We start from the raw sequence: 20,508 nt of genomic DNA, 5'->3' as shown, positions 1-20,508 counted from the left end.
CTACGTGTCGTGTCGAGCGCGCGGACGCGTTTCATTCATGATTTCGCGAGGAAACGCGACGATGTCGACGAGCGCCACCTACACCCGGACGTTCCCTCACCCCTTCGCGGTCGCCGGCCACCCTCCGTCTATCCTCCAGCCGGCGTAGCTACCCCATCGGGAGCGGGCAATCTTCGCGCGATTTCCGTATCGCGCGAGTAGCGAGGGATATATGACGTCGCGCGAACGTCGTCGTCGAGAGCTGGTGGAAGCGCGACGCGAAAGTCATTGACAATTGTTTGCGACGAACATTTACGCGGAATTATCATGCGGAATTAAATATGACGAGCTCTTGAACTTTACTGCGTGTGAAGGTTTAACGCATAATCGTGCATCTCGTTAATTTATATGACATTGTTTCACGCCGATTACTATGGAAATGTATAATAAATATCAGCAGTAAATACTTGATTATTTTATGTACAATTTCTGCATCGTAACTTTTTATTTTCTTTTTTAATTTTTATTTTATTATGCGAAAGAAGCGCGGTTTTTGGAGTCAGAAAATATATACTCAAGATGGTTTCAGCTTAAAAGAGACTCATTCGTTTACTATGACAGCGAGCTAATCGAGACCGAAACTTTGTTCCAGGAACCGGCGAGTCGGGCAAATCCACGTTCATTAAGCAGATGAGGATCATCCACGGTTCCGGCTACTCGGACGAGGACAAAAGAGGGTTCATCAAACTTGTGTACCAAAACATTTTCATGGCGATGCAGTCTATGATCCGGGCGATGGACCTCCTGAAGATCCAGTACGGCGATTCTTCGAACATAGTGCGTAAACATTTAGAATTTTGCTTTGCAGTAAAATGTCGAATTAACACTTTGAAGTATCTTAAATATTTAAAATGATAATTTACGTACATATAAAACTTATATAACTTTCTTATCAGAAGCATTATATCTTTCAACTTCCTTCAATCAATTTACTTATTTTTATTTTATTTTGTATTAATTAATTTCGACGTATCTTAAATATTGAAGAATAAGAATTTTTTATTTAACGTCCTTCAATTAATTCCTTATTTTAAATTAATTTAATTTTCTGCATATTTTCTGAGGTCTATCGCGCGCTACCAAATATTCACGATTACATACAGGAACTACGCATTTAAGAATTAATTAACCGTGCAATTAATGATAACGTTGTGTATCGCATGCTGCGTTTCCGGAGAACTCCACTGACGTTTTCTCTCTCCTTTTAGGAAAAGGCGGAACTCGTGCGAAGCGTAGACTTCGAAACGGTGACGACGTTCGAGAGCCCATACGTAGAGGCAATTAAGGACCTGTGGTCGGACGCCGGTATACAGGAGTGTTACGATCGCAGACGGGAATACCAGCTCACGGATTCAGCCAAGTAGTGAGTATATTTCGGCTGCAGTGTGCCGCGTGGGCGGCGCATTCCCTCGTCTACTACGTGTCTTATCGCCAGCCGAGAAGGTGTGATTATTTCTCGTTCCTTTCCCCGCCTCTAACATCGGCCTGAAGTCTTTCACGTAAAATCCATATAGCCGCTGATAGAGGATGACTCAGGTTCTTACCGCTCAGGCTCTGCCTCCTCTCTTTCTTTCGATTTTTCCTTTCACAGGAGCGTTCAAAACGCCGATCTAAATTTCTTTCGCTATAAAATTATAAACAGAGGTCCGATGTAAATTATACGCGAGTGAATTGCCCGGGATCTTCGTTTAATTTCAAGTTCAGTTTAATTAGCGACGAGATTTACGGCATAATGTCCGGAAGCTGTGAAAGGAGATTGATAGTATTTGATCAGAATCGCGTTATAAAAATATCGACTTTGGAAACTAGTTCAAAAGTTCATCGGAAGAAAGAGTGGAAAACCTGATATTATCCTGTGATTCGTTAAAACAGCTGATAAATTACATCCGAAAGATATAGGAATTTTTGAAAAATCATGAAATATATATGACAATTGATAGAATATATTACATTAATAAAAGATTGTATATTTATATTTTTTAAGATTTGACTTAATAAGGACAGTATTATTCGCGTCTAATAATATAGTCCATGTCTTAGTCACTTAATTGATATTCGATAGCCGCGAAAATTCAGTTATTAATTCTTGGCGAAACTAAGAAAACGAACTTGAGATTACGCTATAATGAAAGGTACGTGAAGGAAAAACATCCTAGATTTCGCGAATGTAACAAGAGATTCGATATTCTTATTTTTATTCTCTTTTTAATTTTAGAATAAAAATACATTTATCAAAGAAAATTAGAGTTGGAACCTCAAGTAGCGAGGTCTTCATTTTCGGAGCCTTTTCTTACGCGCGCTCGCGTCCTCTTTCAAGTTTCTCGCAATTTCTCTGATATTAACGCGCGCACCGGATACAGATTTAATTCTCTCCCGCGATAGCTTCCGCTCTCCTTCCTTCCCGTCCACCCTCCGTCTTCTTCCCGTACACCAGGTATTGAGAACACGATGTTTCAGTTACCTAATGGAGATAGATCGAGTCGCGGCACCAAACTACCTCCCCACAGAACAGGACATTCTTCGTGTGAGAGTGCCCACCACCGGTATAATTGAATATCCCTTTGACTTGGAAGAGATCCGATTTAGGTATGTGTACCACTCGCCGGACGACGATGATGATGAGAGGAGAAGCTGCCTGCCTGTGCCTGCAAAACCACCCGCATCATCGGGCCGTTTTCTGCATCCTTTGTCTTCTGTGATTTATATTCGCGCTGCACCTGGGATTCGTTGTCCGATTAAGTGTTGTTCGCCTGTTTTCCCCAACCCGCTGTTGCTCGAGTCCTGCGGCTTTCTTCCGTTAAACGAGGCGATTTATAAGATTCTCAGAATTGTTACAAACTATCGCGCCGTCCTTATCTCTATTTATCAATTGATCGATCGTATCACGTAGATGGAAATCTCCCGACTCCTTCCCGTTTAATTACGTTCGATCGATACTGCTTAATAAATTGTAATCTCTTTTTCTGACATTAAAACTTGCGGATATAATTAGCTTTATTTTGTCCGGGACTTGTAAATATGAACGCAATTAGATTTGCTCTACATATTTAAAAAAAAAAAACTAATTTCGAATACAGATTGCATATCCCGGAAATAAAAGAAAATAAAATGCAAAACAAAACATATCAAAGCCTCAGGACTCAACATCGGCGTTAAAAAAACTCTTTCAGGCTGAGCCCATGGACGAGCATGTGTGAGAGCTGTTTTATATATGTTTTTCGACCCCCCATTTGGTTTTACGATTTTTATATATATCTTTATATTTTTTAAATGTACCCTACGCATGGCATGCACTTGCAGATAGAGGCTTTTGTTTCGTTTTACAGTTATCTTAGTGATCTAGAGCGTATCGAAAAGCCTGATTTCCTTCCGACCGAGCAAGACATCCTCCGGGCACGAGCTCCTACCACCGGCATTATAGAATATCCGTTTGATCTGGACTCCATCATATTTAGGTACTAATAGCTATTCAATTCGATTATACATCTGCAAATACTCGAGAGTCTTTCAGCATCACGAAAATATATTCATATATAAGGGAGCAATGCGAACTACATAAAACCTTCTTCTTTCATTAAAAAGATGTATAAAATATATGAAATGTATATTTTTTCATGTATGTATATATCTTGTACCTTTACTTTTTAAATCCAGAAATTTAGAAACTTTAGAATTTAGAAACTTTTAAACTACACCGTATATAATGAAATTTTTATACTTTAATTTTAAGCAGACTAATAGAATTTTAATTTAATTGTTAATAAATCTGTTAATTAAAAGGATTTTAAAGTTAATTATACAATTGAAAAACGGTGGAATAGAAAGTCTATAATTTATTCATACGTATAATTTGTATGTACCATTATATTCTTGAATAATGTTTAACGAGCTTCGATGTTGCATGTTTTTTTTTTTATATATGTTTTAAATTTATTCAATATTGTACTAATATTATTGCATGTGTGGTATTATATTGATGTTAAAAACAATGATAAATTATTAAATTAAGGCCATGTGTAACGAGCAATACGATATTATTTTATTATTGAGAAGAAAATTCTTAATTTGAAATAATAATTATACAAACGTTTCGAGCTCTACTTGCTCCTCTTCAGTGCGCAAAAAAATAGTGATAATAAATAACGATAATAAATAAATACATAAAATTCTAATAAAAAATCCGCAATACATAGTCAATATAAGTTATATAGTGGAGTCATAGTTAAAACGCAAAATATATTTACAATGAATTGAGACCATTAAAATAGTTCAACAAAGTAAGAACCCAATTAGAAGCAGAATGATTCGTCCGGTTATTCATAAAATATATTAGAATTATTAATAAAAACTTGGAGTGACACTTATACATTACTCCAAATGAACCACTTATCGTTATTTGACGAAAGTCCCTCGATCTGGCAATGATTATGTTCATCCTCTCCAAATTATTTGATATTTGTTAAAAATTGTTCCGAATAACTTGAGATGACGATGCTTCTAATTGTTGTTGGCCTTATTGATGTTAATTATAATTGGATAATGATTGTGTGAGAATAATGAGCATATGCCTTTTTATTATGAATGTATTAAAATAATTTAGCGTACATAGATTATTATGAAATAAATTAGGAAAATCTCTCCTCCAATTTAATAAATTAGGATGAATTGGGTCACGAGAGAAATCTGTATATACATATTTTTCTCATTTTTTTAGAAACTTTTATTATATAAAAAATGTAATTCAGATATAATAACACCATGATTTCTTTTCATCCTTAAATAGGAGTCTTTTCTAACTTGATTAGAGGTTCTTAATCACGCAAATGGTCAATAAAAAAAGGCACAAAGCGAACCTCCCCTTGTCTTTTGTTTGCATCTTTATTGAAGGCTATAAAAAATTCTAAAGTATAAAAGATGAAGAGCATCGCGCAGTGGATGCGTGCTCGCAAAAGCGATTCATTGTATGTGATTCGCTGCTAGAGTATCTGGCTGACGATTTAAAGACCACTTAATTCGTCCTATGATCCAATTCATTCTATGTGTTTTCTTATCAATGTCCACAAGCGCGTAGAAACCAGTTGATAGATATTTTTTGGCAGTCGGAATAATCTTCAGTCGAATCTCGGTATTCTTTATCCTTTATTTTTAATCACTTCTTTTCTTTTGCTGTTATTTCATTTTTTGCCACGTGTATACAATGAGAGATTATTTTATTTATTATTAAAAAAATATATTTTGACTTGATCTTTTAGCACAAATAATTCTGAACTAAATTCCAAAATAATACGTATTACGAGATATGATATTTTCCTCCGTATAATTTTTTATATCAATTTTAAATCCACATTTTAGAAAATTTTAAATTTTCCTAAAATATCGATATATTATTTTAAATTAAAAATACGAATTCGACTGTACATTTCTCTTTTTTTTTACACGCTATTAGCAACAAAGTTCAACTGACTATTAATTGCAGGATGGTAGACGTCGGTGGACAGAGGTCGGAAAGAAGAAAGTGGATCCATTGTTTCGAAAACGTCACTTCAATTATATTTTTAGTAGCTCTAAGTGAATATGATCAAATTCTATTTGAATCGGAAAACGAGGTAATTATAACACTTTCAAAGATGTATCGACTATATTGAACGTTCTTGTGATCTGATTTGATTTCTGTTTTATTTCAGAATCGAATGGAAGAAAGTAAAGCACTCTTCAAAACGATTATAACATATCCCTGGTTTCAACACTCTTCTGTTATTCTGTTTCTCAACAAGAAAGATTTACTAGAGGAAAAAATCATGTACTCTCATCTCGTCGACTACTTTCCGGAATATGATGGTAAGTTGTGATATTAAAAAGCATCCTCTTTTCTCTCTAGAATCGATACGCAGATATTATCGTTACCCGTTTAATATTAAATGCTAGATATCCGGTCTCGTAATCAATCAAACTAGATTTTTAATTTTAAAAAGTGAAAATTATGGAGAAACACAATAAGCACAACTCAAATATTTATCAAACGATTGCAGATATATTTATAAACTGCAGTAACGCAGTATTTATTTTCGCCAAAACGATAAATAAATTGATGTTTAAATTAAAAGTTACTTCAAGGCACTTAAACTGCGTGGCGAAGCGCGACGAGATTATTTATCTCGACATCAGTAAATAAGTTCTGTGGTGTAGGCCCGAAACAGGACGACAAAGCGGCCAGGGAGTTCATCTTAAAGGTGTATCTGAATTGTAATCCCGATCCCGACCGAATGTGCTACTCTCACTTTACGTGTGCGACAGGTCTGTCTGAAGTACCGAGTGTGTCCCGAGCAAAAGACTAGTAGTGATCCTTAGTAGTGATTTGTCGAACGTGATTCGTTACGTGTTACTCTTATTATATGCTTTGTTGTAATTTTGCTGCTTCGATATACATATATATATATATATATATCAAAAACCCGCGTAATCAAATCTTGATTAGCAGTAATCTATTTCGATGCATACAACACGTTTCCTCTGCGCGTTAATTTATGATAATCAGTAGCACGCAATACATTGATATAGAATTAACTCGTTCGTAGATTGAGATGATAGTTATATAATGTTTCGTAATAAACGGAAAACGCTCGTCGAATCTTGCGCCGTAATTTAAGTAATTTTATATACTCTATTATTGTTATTCACATCATTGAAATTTATATATCCGCGATCGAGGAGAAATTTTCGAATTTTATCTTGAAACGTGTAATAAGTTATATGCAAGCAGCTGTTTCAGATTTGTGAAATTATGCTCGGTACCTTATATAAGCCGTCTAGCTTATTAATGGGGCTTTCGAGAGGCTTCTTTGATGTTCACTATGACTAATTCAATAAGCTGTCCTTGGAGAGAGCGTATATTGGATTTGAGCAAAGTACAACATTATTCCATTAAAATAGATCGATATTCGTCTGCATTTCGCGCGTTATCCTTTGCGAAAGCCAATGGTCCTTGATTCACACGTTGCAACGTTCCCTTCGAATGCGAAATTTTCATTCATCTAGTAAAATAGATACTTTACAGAAATATATCATAAGAGAACGGACGAGTTTCCTTGGCTAGACTCCAGCTCGTAGTATTTACACCTGGCGACTTTTCAACGATGCGTAGCAATTAATGATCATTCCGCGATTAAGCGATCGCTAGAAAAAAGAAAGAAAAGAAGCTGATATCTACCTGCTTTGTAAATGAACGAAAGTAATGCCATGCCTCCCTCTCGCTTGTATATTTCGCAGGTCCGCAGAGAGACGCCATAGCAGCTAGAGAATTCATTCTGAGGATGTTCGTTGAGTTAAACCCGGACAGTGAGAAGATTATTTATTCCCACTTTACGTGTGCCACAGGTAGGCTAGAAACTCTCTGTAGCTCCCGTGTGTACAAAAATATCGTATACTTCTCTCTCGCTTTATAACAGTTCTTCCATGTGTTGTGTCTTGTACAGAGCTTGTATGTTGCCTGCCTCCCGTATGATCAGGTGTGTGTAATCAAATGTTATAAACGCGCGCCACGGAAAAATCAACCTACGTACATATTATTATCTGTCAAAGCTCTTTTCTCTTTTTTTTGGTAAACACATATGTTCCGTATACATGTATATTTATTAATGCATAGGAGATTGCACGAAAACAAAAGGATCAGTTGGGTGAACTAATCTAATTAGACAAATATAACTCTGATTATACATATTATTATTCATAAAAAAAACAAGAGTAAATGCAGAGAAATAAGAAAAATATTTCAAATTTATTTAATATACTTATACACAGAATTTATAAATTTTTTCACAATTATAGGTTGATTTTTCGAAGGCTTAATGCGGTGCTAATCAATCTCAATCTTTCGATTTATATTTTGCATGCTGCGGTTGTGGATAATTAACCATCAGATACGGAAAACATCAAGCTTGTGTTCTGCGCTGTTAAGGATACGATCATGCAAACCGCGCTTAAGGAGTTTAATCTTGCTTAACGCGATCACACGGATTGTATAGATATTATCAAATGTGTGCGTAGACTTCTGACGATGCAATTTGATATTTGAACGCCGACAGTGATGTAGATCTGCGCCACATAAGTCTGTTGATGATTTAGCACGATAACTCGAGTGCTAGAAGTAATTAAATATAGCATACCGATTAATCGGCAGATACTATTGCAAGAAACGAGTTGGTAATTTCCTGAAAATGTTGTTATATATATGTATGCTGATCTATCTTCTATAAAACTTAATCTGTGTGGCTTAGCTCTGTCTCGCTCTCGGCGATTCGTCTAAATATTTAAAATGCCATATGAATACTTATGACTGGTTTACCTTTTTGACTGCCAGCTTTAACCGTTGATGACAACATATATTACAATATATGTTAGGTAAAAGATATATATATATATTAACAGGACCTTGTAACCTAAATAAAATGAACATAGCAATTGACGTTCGCTCTAATAATTAATAGCGTTGCTTAATATGCCTTTATAACAAACAAAGGCTTCTTTCGATTATATTTTTATTGCGTTCGCTATATTATATCGTAGTCTGACGAAAATAGAATATTCCATCATTTGTGGCTAAAGTTGTGCATTCATTTATAATTCTTCTTGCAAGAAAATAATACGTTTACGATGATTGTAATTCATATTTTGATTAATTTTCGTGTGATTTATAAAAAGAAAGTAGTTTTCTTCTTTTTATATGTAAGTATTTTAATGATGTAAACTAAAATAATTCACCCTTAAAATGCGAATTGTTTTAAATATTACTTATAAAAAATACTGCAACATCTCTTCGGATTTTTTGCATTATTAATTTTTGAGTTAATTCGCTAAGCTTCTCTAAAATAAGCATCGAAAAAGAAACTGTAAACTATTTGTATAGACTTTATGTACGTTTATGGTTTCTTTCTCATGTATTCTTCTTCGCTATAAAAAGTATTTCAAAGGGAATTGCATGCTGCATGTGTGTTATACGACTGTTCAGGAATTGAAGCTTCTTGTTAGGGTAAGTTGACCTCCGTTTTGTGCTATATACTTTTGTGTCAATGTGTGTTTTTTTTTTTTTTTTTTTTTTTTTAATATAGATAGAATATCGAAAAACTAATTCTATGTGGCATGTGTACTTGTAAAAAAAAAAAAAAAATGATACACGCATAATACTTTACGTCATATATTGAAAAAATTGCATCCCATTTGGAAAAAGAGAACAATCATTCATAGCATGTGCCGAACGACGTTTTATGCAACTTGAAAAATCAGCGTTTCTCTTTAAACATTTATGAATATCTTTTATATTATATATAGAATATAAATGAAGAATATAATTCGGATCTCTAAGCACGTTTTGTTCCACAGATACGGAGAACATCAGATTCGTGTTCGCGGCGGTCAAGGATACCATCCTGCAGTCCAATCTGAAGGAGTACAACCTGGTTTAGACGGCGAGATCGACACGACGACCACAGTTTCTCTCGAATCCTGACCAAATCTATCAGTGTGTGAGACTGCAACTCCGTTGACTCGCGGATCCGAGAAAACGACGGAGATGCGCGAGACAAAAAAAATAAACGATACAGACTTGTGCGATCATGTGCACTCGAGCTTTGTCGTGCCGAGAGAGTGTGTTGTTTGTACCAACAAGTAGCTAGACACGCGTAAGACACGTTAATTATATGATGGACGTAAAAAAAGGGGGAAAAAAAAGAGAGCGAACAAGGACCTAAAAGCGTCTCACGAGCGATTCTTTCTCTCTTTGAGAAGAAACGAAGAATATGATGAGGAGGGGAAAAAAAAGAAGGAAATAAAAGAGCAAAATCTCTCTTCACTGTCGATACCATGAAAAACTCGCGCGAGTCGATTCGGTTCTCTCGTACGCCGGTTCCCGTGTTTTGGGATTTGTTACCTTTCTTTTGTAGATTAATTCTTAGTCGATATATATATATATATATATATATATATATATATATATATATATATATATACTATATTGCGCGCGCGAATGCGCCTCCCCCTTTTCCCCGTTTCTCGGGCCGGGGAATAACGATAACCGGGGGCCCCGGGCATGTCGTTGTCTGACTTTTATATAATATATGAAAATTCGCGTACGAACGCGAAGGGCGAACGTGTCTCACGCGCGCATTTTTCACGACGCGTCTGCCTGTGTTGTTCGTCTCTCGAGTCCAAGAGATCTCAGCGGAGAGGAAGAAAACTGAAGAGGCGAGGCGAAGCGAAGCGAGCGAACGAAAGAAAGAAAGAAAAAACGGGCTTTAAAATCGCGAACTAGATTCGATGACACAAGTGAGAGCAATTCTAGTGCCATTTACTAGTATGGTGTTGTATTTTTTTCTTTTTCTTTTTGTCCTTCCTTTCTGTTTTCTTCTTCTTTTCTTCTTCCATTTTTAAAAAAATCTTACTAAATGCTAAATTGCGAGAATGTCTTCTGTTTAGAGTCTTACGTGAAGGCCAAAGCGTTTCTGTTTCTTCCTTTTATATCCGTACCAGAAATGCCTCAAAGTTTTTTCTGCATGTGACTCTCGAATCTTAAAAAAATTCATCATATAAATATTGTTATATATAATATATAAAGAATGAAATATAGATTATATATAGAGCGCGAGAGAGAGAGAGAGAGAGAGAGAGAGAAGAAAAATGAGAAGAAAGAATGGATACCAGCAACAGTAATGGAGTGAAAAGAGAGAGGTAGAGAAAAGAAAATGAGAAAGAAGGTGAGAACGAATGCGAAAGGGAGAGCTTATGCGTGTGTGATAAAATGAAGAAGAAAGTTCGTGTTTGCGGAAGCGAAAGATACTGCGGGAAACTGCGTCTGTTCGATGTGACCTAGGTAATTAAGGGGCGCGGGAGGAGCTCGCAGATATCTCTCTCTGCCGTCTCCTCTCTCTGCCGGCTGTGCGTCCAGGTTGCGCGAGGGGAGCTGAGTCCTTGAACTGCGTGCGAATCCCTCCAGTACGATTTTCCTCGACTCGCGTAGACGAATTACATTAATTCTTCGAGAATGAGAAATTTCGACTTGTAAATAACCCAGCAAACACAGTATATAAATGTTATATACTTAAGCATGTTACATGTAACGTATATGTTAGTTGTAATTTCCCACTCATAGATGTAATATTTTTAATATTACATATATTACATTGTAGTTATATTGTCATTATATCCCAAGATAGCACTGACTTGTCAATACATCAATGTGCTATTTGGTATATAATTACAATATAACTACAATGTAATATATGTTATATTGAAATGTCACATCTATGAGTGGGGAAATTACAACCTAACATGGATGTTACATGTAACGTACGCGTTATATTACCTGTTCTATTTCGTTTTATTATAGCAACGTAACAATTGTATATCGGTGTTTGCTGGGAAGCGACAGATTCCTAAGAAACGAGAGAAATTCTGACTTGCAAGGATCGCACAATTCCTCAGCAACGACGAATTTCTCTGAAGAACATGAAGATCCCGGTGACGTCTCTCGAATTTGCAAGGAATCGAGTTCTTGGAAGAAAGAAAAAAAAAAGAAGAATCTCTTACATCGCGAGGGCGGAATTTCTCGGGAGCAGCAGATGATGGAGGAGTTCGTCGCGGTTCTCCCTTCGTCTGGCCCTCGTCCTCTTACACGGCGGCACAGTCACCGCGTGCAGCCAGGGCCATAGGTCCCCCCTCTCTCCCTTTAAAGAGGGGGGCTTCATGTCCCTCGCTCGCCCCGTATCCACATTATACAGTGTACGTACATATAAACTGCTCACTGCCTGCGCTCGCTCATATGCCGGCTAGCGCGCTGCCCGTTGCTCGTACTCTCTGAGTTCGATCATTCTAATTCACTTGGAAGTCGCGGTTCGCGTCATCCTCTTCCCTCTTTCCCGATGACGTATGCTGAACCACGAATAAAAGAAAGTCTAATAATAAATTATAACAATGCGAAATTAAAAGAAAATTCTACAAATTGCTGCAATAAAGTATGTTTGAAAGATGAAATTCTAAAAAATTGAGATTAATTTCTTTCTTCATTGAGGAAGACGCGAAAAAGAGAAATGTCATAAACACACGTGTACGTCATCGGTGGAGAGGAACGAAGGAATCTCTCCTAAGTTCCCAAGTAGCAAATTGACGTCTAATGACACCTCATTCAGCGTCGAAATGACATACGTTTGCTACCTGGATTGTTCGACTCGTGCGAGAGAAGGAGGCTTCTTCGATGAAGAAAAAGAGATTGGACCTGCCAGCTTCTACGAAACGCGAAGCGTCGTGCGAGACTCGCTCACCAGGGGTCGGGAAGGATCATTAGATGTAATTAGGAGATGTATGCGCGATGACGAGAGCCACGCGCGAACCAGGAGAGTACGTCGCGCCAATAGAGACGACCCTCTCTACGCGGCGTCGGCCGAAATCGGAAGAATTTTTTTCTTTTTTTTTTTTTTTTCCTTTTTTCTTTTGCGTTCCAACACGAATGTGCGCAGCATCCCAAATATGTCATCCCCGATTCCGTCGGTGCCGCGCACGCACCGCACATACACCGGGCAGCATGTGTCATATACCTTGGTTGTGTCACACCCACCTTGGTTGGAACACTGAGTTTATATATGAAAGAAAAAAAAGTATATATATAAATACATTGGATAATATATTATATATTAAGCGGATACCACGCAAGAAATAATATTGAATAATAATATTAATAATTATAATAATTATTATAATAATTATAATGATAAAATAATAATAATGATAGTAATAAAATAATAATTAATAATAGTAATACTGCTTGGTTTTCAGTGAGAGCGCGTGATTATATAAACGGATGATGGCAGAGAGGGAGGGAGAGATAACGCATGTGCAGGACACGAAATGTAAAACTATGCTAGTGAGAAAAAAAATGAATGAGAGAGAGAGAGAACGTATGTATGTGCATTTTCGTGTGTGCGTCTTCGTGCATATTTATGCGTATTTGTGCAATTGTATGGGCATATGCGCGTTTGCGTGTACATGTGTGAGAGAAGGATCGGCGGAGAAAAACGAAGAAAAGGCGAGGGAGTGATTTTCAATGTGCGTGCGTGAGGACATTTTAAATGAGAGATGAAAGCAAAATTCAAAGAAAAGATCGGTTGCCGCGACACTTATAGGCTTTGTACAACCCTAATCGAGAAACCGGCGAGTGACGACGTGCAAGAGTCCCCCAAGGGGCTGTTAGGTTCATTTGTAAATCATCTCTCTTTTGTCAGGAGGCGCGTACACCACTTCCGAAAACATAAAATATGTTGGGTATTCTTTCTCTGTGTATAAAATTGTAAACACCTTACCAAGCCCAAAATCAATGTTTCTAACTTATTTATAATAAATAATATACATTAATGATAAAAATAAACACACACAGTTTGTGACAGTAGCATCGACGAGCGTGACGAAGAGAATTCATCCCTCAATAGCAGTGACGATCCCACCCTCAGTCCCGCGTAGTTTCATTTATCTTGTAAGCCTCGCGCTTGTTGTTTTCCGAATGCGCTCCGATTTCCTGCATTGTCCCTTTAACGGAATAAGATTGCGAGAAAATTTCGAAGCGAAAGCCTAAGTGCGCTTTACTTATTGAGAAAATTTCGATCCACACATTGGAGAATTCATTTTTTATTATTCTTTTTATCAATTACTTATATTATGTCACTTGATTCTATATTGATCTGCGTTACTTGTAACAAAAAAATTGAACATATATTATATAATGAGAAATAAAATTCGGCTCGTGTAAAATTAAAATAAGTTCTAAATTAAAAGGCCAACTTGACGAGCTGATTAATTAGGTGTTAACAAAAATTGAACCAATTTGCGCATAAAAATACAAAGAAAAAGGATTGAAATATCATACGCACAGATGTGCAACAAGATAATGACTAATACAAATTTAATTGGAACCTTTTTTTAATTTAAATACCGAAATTCTATTATTATCATGACAACGAATGCTCCATCGTTTACAACTGAAGTTAATCAAAAATGTATAACTTTATTCATAATATTTCAATAACTCAAAATTATATAAATTAGCGATCGAAGATTTGATTGATACTATTATTTCATTAATTTATCGATTTTCACAAAATAGGCCACGCGAAGATCTTTATCGCGTACGTTGAACAGCTGGGTAAGGTATAAAGCGAGGGTGGAAGAGCAAGGGAGATTACACGAATTGTGCGCATGTACAAAGGGGGAACGAGTGCCACCACCTGGACGGCGCCTTTGATTTACGAGCGAGAGAGGAGCAGGATGGAGATAGCGGTTGAGACAGAAAGAGATGAGAGAAATAGAGAGGGACAGTTCGCTGGGTGATGACAGTGGGAAAGACGGATCGCACATGACAAGGAGAGGCGGAAAGACCGCAGAGATAGACCGCATGCGTGAAGAAGGACGGAGTCAGTGGGAAAAGGAAAGAACGCGTCTCCGCAAATTATAAAGAGGGACGGAATACATATTGACTATAAGAGGGGACAATTTCACGATAGTGAGAAGAGGATAGAGCGATATAGGGCTGAAAGAGAAGGAGGGAAGAAAGCGCGCCAGTAGAGTCGCGGCGCGTTTTCGCGGCTATAGTGCTGCGGAAGATCATCGGGAGGACTACACCCCTGTGTCCGCAGTGGAGGAGCAACCCCCAACGGATTCGTACATCGCACATCGCGCGCTGCTCCGAAAGGATGAGTCTCTTACTGGACGAGGAGGAGCTCGACGAGTGAGTTCTCGTTCAATTTGTGTTTGACGTTAAAAAAAAATCCGATCTGTCAGATTCTCGATGTCGCGTTTCGCCTTCCTCGAGGGCGCGCGAAAAAGGGCTGGGCTGGCTGCCCATCGAGTCGATTGCGAGGCCGCGTCTTTTGTCGCGAGTGTTCTAACTAAAATCGACACGTTCGCGGTGACCCGAATAGAAGATTTGCGGAATCGCGCCTCTGTGGTTCGAGGAAGCCCCCTCGAAAAGAATTAATTGCACGCATCACATTGATCAGAATTTTCGTAATTTTCATAGAAAAAAAAGCATTGAAGAAATAACTGACACATAAGATTTTATATATTGCTTTAATGTGCTCTTAATATAGCAACTTTAGAGAAGACTCTGACAGATGAAAAAACCGCATCGTTTTGATTTGTGTAAAGTTTGAAGGAAGATACGCGTAACTTTTTTCCCGGATATCATATTTATACTTTTAATTGGAAAAAAGTATTGGAAAAAAATAACTGACACATAAGATTTTATATATTGCTTTAGTGTGTTTAATAAACAATTTTAGATAATACTTTGACAGATGAAAAAAACCGTATCGTTTTGGTTTGTGTAAAATTTGAAAAAAAGATACGTGTAACTTTTTTCCCAGATATTCCTGACATTTTGTGAAAGGTTGATGAATTTTATTTAGTTTTGCGTGACACTCATAGCATCCCGCTAAATAGAAATTCGGGAGATATGGATGCGAGAATGCAAAGTATGCGGGGATTATTAAATTTAAAATTTCTCTATTGTAAAAGATATACTTTCACTTTCTAATAAGAAAATAACTTATTAGTGAAAAAAGATAAACGAAATATACTTATATTACAACAACTTTTATATGTTATACACAGAATGTTAAAATATTTTATTGCAGCGTATCGCACGTGATTTTTTTCTGTTTCGCATTATTTATCATTGTGTTTAAAATTCATTTATGTGCAATAAAAAAGATTCCATTATTTTTTTCGAAATAAATAGATTTGTATCAAATAAAGAGCACTAACATAAATTACATATCTAAAAAAATAATAATTGCTTGAAATATGGAAAATCGTTCGATTTTCACTTAGTCGTCTAAGTTAGAAAGCTTTTAGACGCAATATTAAAGAGGATCGCAACTAATTAAAAAATAAATCATATTTGAAAGGGGCCAAAAAAAACACGGTGTAAAAACAAATTAATCAGATCAAACTGATCGATTCTTTTCCAATACTATCGTAACATGAATTTATAGCGAAAAATTTAAATGCAGGATGTGCGCATTTTACATAATAATCATACATTTATTAAATTTTATTCTCGCTTTGCAAATCACAATCATTGGCAATTTTATTTTATATTTATTTTATTTACTCGCAATGCAAAAATATAATAGCTAATTAAGGAAAATAATTATCAAGATAGATTGCAAGTATAAAATATAGTATTTTCGGATATATATCCTGTATATATATATATATATATATATATATATATATATATATATATATATATACATCTTATGCTATATATTTTTATCGGAATCGCATTTTGACAATCATTAGAATCAACCAAATGTGTTTATATCGATAAACGATTTATTGTTGCACACGCTCTCAAAGCTAATGTCATTCACAGACGCTACTAATTAGGGCAACTGCAATTGTATAGTACACAGTCTCAATCGAGAACTATTGCTTTTTTGTTAGCTTAACTGACCGTAGTTATGCAAGAGGAAACTAGTTGGATCAAACATAAAAACTGCGATGATCATGAAAACTAAAGTAGAAAAATTCACGGTTATATAAATTACATTTACAAATACATTATAAAAATATGTCATTATTACACACATTAATACTTCGTATAATTATATGCTTATTTATTTTTAAATTGCACAGACTTTGAATTTATTTTTTCTTAAAAACACAATCGTTTTTCGTAAGTTCTTGATTCTTAGCATCATTAAAATTCTATCAAAATAAAATCTAAAAATTGAATGAAAAACAATGATTTTATAATCTATTTTGCTTTTCTGAGACTCAATCTCATAATTCAAATTAAATTAAAAATTTTATGTAGAATAGAATTTATATTATGTATATATGGGATACTTTAAAAATAGTAATGGCTAAACTTTAAAAGCATATTTTTCTTGTAAGGATGACAAAATGTATGAACGTCCGCAATGCTTGCTTTCTAAATTACAAAGATTTTTTTATGTATATAGACTTTGGTAGAAACTCATTAAAGAAATGACTGGGAAAGACGTTCAAAAATTCTCGGAGTATTTCGTATTGTATTACATGACAAGATTTCGAAATTCTTCCACAGCGACACAAAAATATAATGTCACAAACGAGATTATTTCAAGACATTCCATTTTCCATAAATTAATGAGCCATATCCAATAACAAGTATTACTATTGTTTACTTTTATAATGGACTAATGATTTTCTTTCATCCTTAATGAGTAGAACATGTTTTTAAAGTTTGGTCGCTTATTTTTTAAATATCCTGTATAATTAGAATTTTTGTATCAAATTGTATTATTTTATTATTAAATCTTTGATTATTTCATTCTTAATAAAAATACTTTTCTCACAACATATATTATTAAAGCGCATAAGCGACACACACACATTTTTGTTATGTACGAAATTGTTAAATTATTTTTGACAAATGGGTTGTCGACCCACAACAGATCGTTAAAAAACATTTACGCCACAATATGCGAAAGGAAAGCCAAATAAAACGCATGAGTACGTGTACATTGACTGATATACTTTCCGCTGGCAACGAAGTGGACGATCGATGCGGCTCTATTAATAAGAACGTGGAAGGCAGATTGTGCCCTTCTCTATATTCTCCGTGCTAACCACGTCCCCTCGTGAATTGCCTCTAAGAATTCACACTTAGGGTCCCATAGTTCTCAGTATAATTTTGCAATTTGCTGTGACAAATAGTGTCATGTATTTCGTAATCTGCCTTAACGAAAATTTAAGGGCGTTTCATTATGTTCCGTAAAGAATTGTTTTCTAAAAGTCTAAATATGTTTGATTACAAAGCAATTAGAAGAAATTAAATAGTCATGCGCCTTCACCTAACATATATATATATATATATATAAACATTTTCTGATGAAGAAACGGTTGTTACTTACGAATACGAATATATTTTTACGAATGAATTCGAGAGCTCTATTTGCACGACAAATTGATCCTTTCAGCTCTTCAGCGTCGCGTTCGCTTAGGAAATTGCAATGGGTTATACAAACACTACAGGTAATGAACACAAGGCGTTCGCTGTTATTTTACATAATTATATCCAGCTGTTTTCGCAAAGGGATGAAGTACGAGGGAAACCTTTCTGCGCGAATCAAATACAATAGAATATTACTATCAGTCGTATAATCACATACTTTTCATTATTATAAATAAAATTTCTAAAAATTGATATAAAGGATTAATTTTCAAAGTATATACAAAATTCTTTCTTAAATGAAATTTTCCATAATTTCAAAAATGATATGACTAATAAAAAATCTTGAAATAATCTTTGTTGTTCCAAAAATAAATTTTAATATAATTAATGAACAGGAAGAGATAGAAAGATGCAATTTCTGTAAAATATCTAATCTATAACTTCCGATGCAATATCCTTCAAGATGCACGCAAAGCACTCGATCTCATTAACGATATACAAGCCGGAGCCGGAAGTCTCGATCTCATTTCAACAATCATAGTACAACACGCGCTATCCCATGATTTAGTAATTGCACACCGTGTAGATATGACGTCGGTTTATTTAACGGTGTATTTCGATATCTATATTTTATCTTGTCAGTCACACTTTTTATCGCTGTCCGCGTCGCGAGTAAGTGTTATAGATAGCGAAGTAGATCGACACACGAAGAGTGCAAGGAAATGCAATAAATAAATAATCACTCGGTCAAGTACGAGTCATCGATAATCTGAATGTGAAAAACGTGACATTTTTATCAGAGGACATGTGCGAAACTTGGCCTTGTATTTCAATGCATATGAGATTGTTCAAGTATTCCGGCAAGGTGCCTTTATGAAGATTCTGTAAAACTAGGCCATACTTTATGCACATTCTCCCATAAAAAGATATAGTATACGATATCGCAGATTCTCCCTTTATCTATAAATTATGCATAGTGTATTGCATAATATGATACGATATATTGCATTATACGCTGAGCCATACAATTCAATTTTTTTTATTTAATTGGATATTTGAGTGCGTAATGAAATGCATTTCGCATTTATCTCAATTATCCTTATTATTATCACATTATATATATATATATATATATATATATATATATATATATATATATACATGATTATTTAAATCACATATGATTTCAAAAAATACACGTATTGACTTCATTGATTTTAATGATAGAAAATTAAAGTATCTACATATTTAATACTCTAAATATTAAAACATAATAACAAAATATATAAATAATATAAGTATGCTGTCTTCTAAGCTGGGCAATAGAGCCAAGGAAACGAAACGAAAAATTAATTAAACGGAACTGTATCTCAATTTGAGATCCCAAAGTTCCACATATAAATTAATTTCGAAACTTACATATGGAGAAATAAGCGAGAAAAATATAGGTCCGAAAAGTCGCTGAAGCGGGAATCGAACCCGCGTCTTTCACTTTCCGGGCGACTGCTCTTACCAACTAAGCTATTCAGACCCTTTCGATCCTATATTTTTCATTTTGCCTTTTTAGTAGATCTTAGTAAATACCGCCGTGATTAGCCCAAGGCGTGAATAAACTCAGAAATAAATATTTTTATCGGCTCTCAATATAAATAATATAAGTATGCTGATAAATAATATAAGAGCCGATAAAAATATTTATTTCTGAGTTTATTCACGCCTTGGGCTAATCACGGCGGTATTTACTAAGATCTACTAAAAAGGCAAAATGAAAAATATAGGATCGAAAGGGTCTGAATAGCTTAGTTGGTAAGAGCAGTCGCCCGGAAAGTGAAAGACGCGGGTTCGATTCCCGCTTCAGCGACTTTTCGGACCTATATTTTTCTCGCTTATTTCTCCATATGTAAGTTTCGAAATTAATTTATATGTGGAACTTTGGGATCTCAAATTGAGATACAGTTCCGTTTAATTAATTTTTCGTTTCGTTTCCTTGGCTCTATTGCCCAGCTTAGAAGACAGCATACTTATATTATTTATATTGAGAGCCGATAAAAATATTTATTTCTGAAAATATATAAAATTAAATTTTTTTATTTTTTAAAATTGAAACTTATTTCTGGAAATTTGTATTATCATGAATTATGGTAGAATCTATTAGTGCGATTTAATGAATTCTGTATCTAACTGAAGCAATTATAATTTACGACTTAAATGGTAATTTCAAATGACAGATTATCCTCATTCTCATATTGCCTCTCTTTATCAATAGTCTATCTCATAATAATTAATCGTCAGCCAGATAATTGTTCTTTTTAATTAAAAGGAAATCAGATCATTTTGCTATAAAATTATGTATTTAATAAAAAAATTATTATTAACTTAAAAATTTGAAACATCATTGAACAACATTTCCTTTTCATTTAACAAAAATATTTGCCTTTTGCAATTTTAATCTATATATTTGACAATCTTTATCATTTTCATATTTATATTAC

The 20,508-nt window shown here is 35.1% G+C and overlaps 2 protein-coding genes across 7 annotated transcripts in view; both read left to right on the top strand.

Moving 5' to 3' along the window:
- The window catches only part of Galphaq (G protein alpha q subunit), a 46,432-nt gene extending 32,957 nt beyond the window's left edge, over nucleotides 1-13,475 (top strand). Inside the window, exons 2-9 of one of the 6 annotated variants that reach the window (XM_029317054.2) lie at nucleotides 632-816; nucleotides 1,248-1,402; nucleotides 2,497-2,625; nucleotides 3,366-3,494; nucleotides 5,516-5,645; nucleotides 5,724-5,877; nucleotides 7,306-7,413; nucleotides 7,956-8,500. In XM_029317054.2, coding sequence (XP_029172887.1) covers nucleotides 632-816; nucleotides 1,248-1,402; nucleotides 2,497-2,625; nucleotides 3,366-3,494; nucleotides 5,516-5,645; nucleotides 5,724-5,877; nucleotides 7,306-7,413; nucleotides 7,956-8,038 — 1,073 coding nt within the window. In that variant the 3' untranslated portion in view covers nucleotides 8,039-8,500. The other 5 variants (XM_029317047.2, XM_029317046.2, XM_029317048.2 and 2 more) reach the window with 5 other exon arrangements.
- A 691-nt stretch (nucleotides 13,476-14,166) lies between these two features.
- Nucleotides 14,167-20,508, top strand: part of LOC114941886 (uridine phosphorylase 1) — a 31,313-nt gene continuing 24,971 nt past the window's right edge. The window contains exon 1 of the mRNA XM_029317044.2: nucleotides 14,167-14,800. Within this exon, the coding sequence (XP_029172877.1) occupies nucleotides 14,766-14,800 (35 nt within the window). The 5' untranslated portion in view covers nucleotides 14,167-14,765. The remainder of the gene's footprint in view (nucleotides 14,801-20,508) is intronic.

This window comes from Nylanderia fulva, unplaced genomic scaffold (genome assembly GCF_048542155.1).
Source record: "Nylanderia fulva isolate GAGA-0341 unplaced genomic scaffold, ASM4854215v1 Scaffold36, whole genome shotgun sequence".
Taxonomy (NCBI): Eukaryota; Metazoa; Arthropoda; class Insecta; order Hymenoptera; family Formicidae; genus Nylanderia; species Nylanderia fulva.
This window is presented reverse-complemented; position numbering and strand designations above follow the sequence as displayed.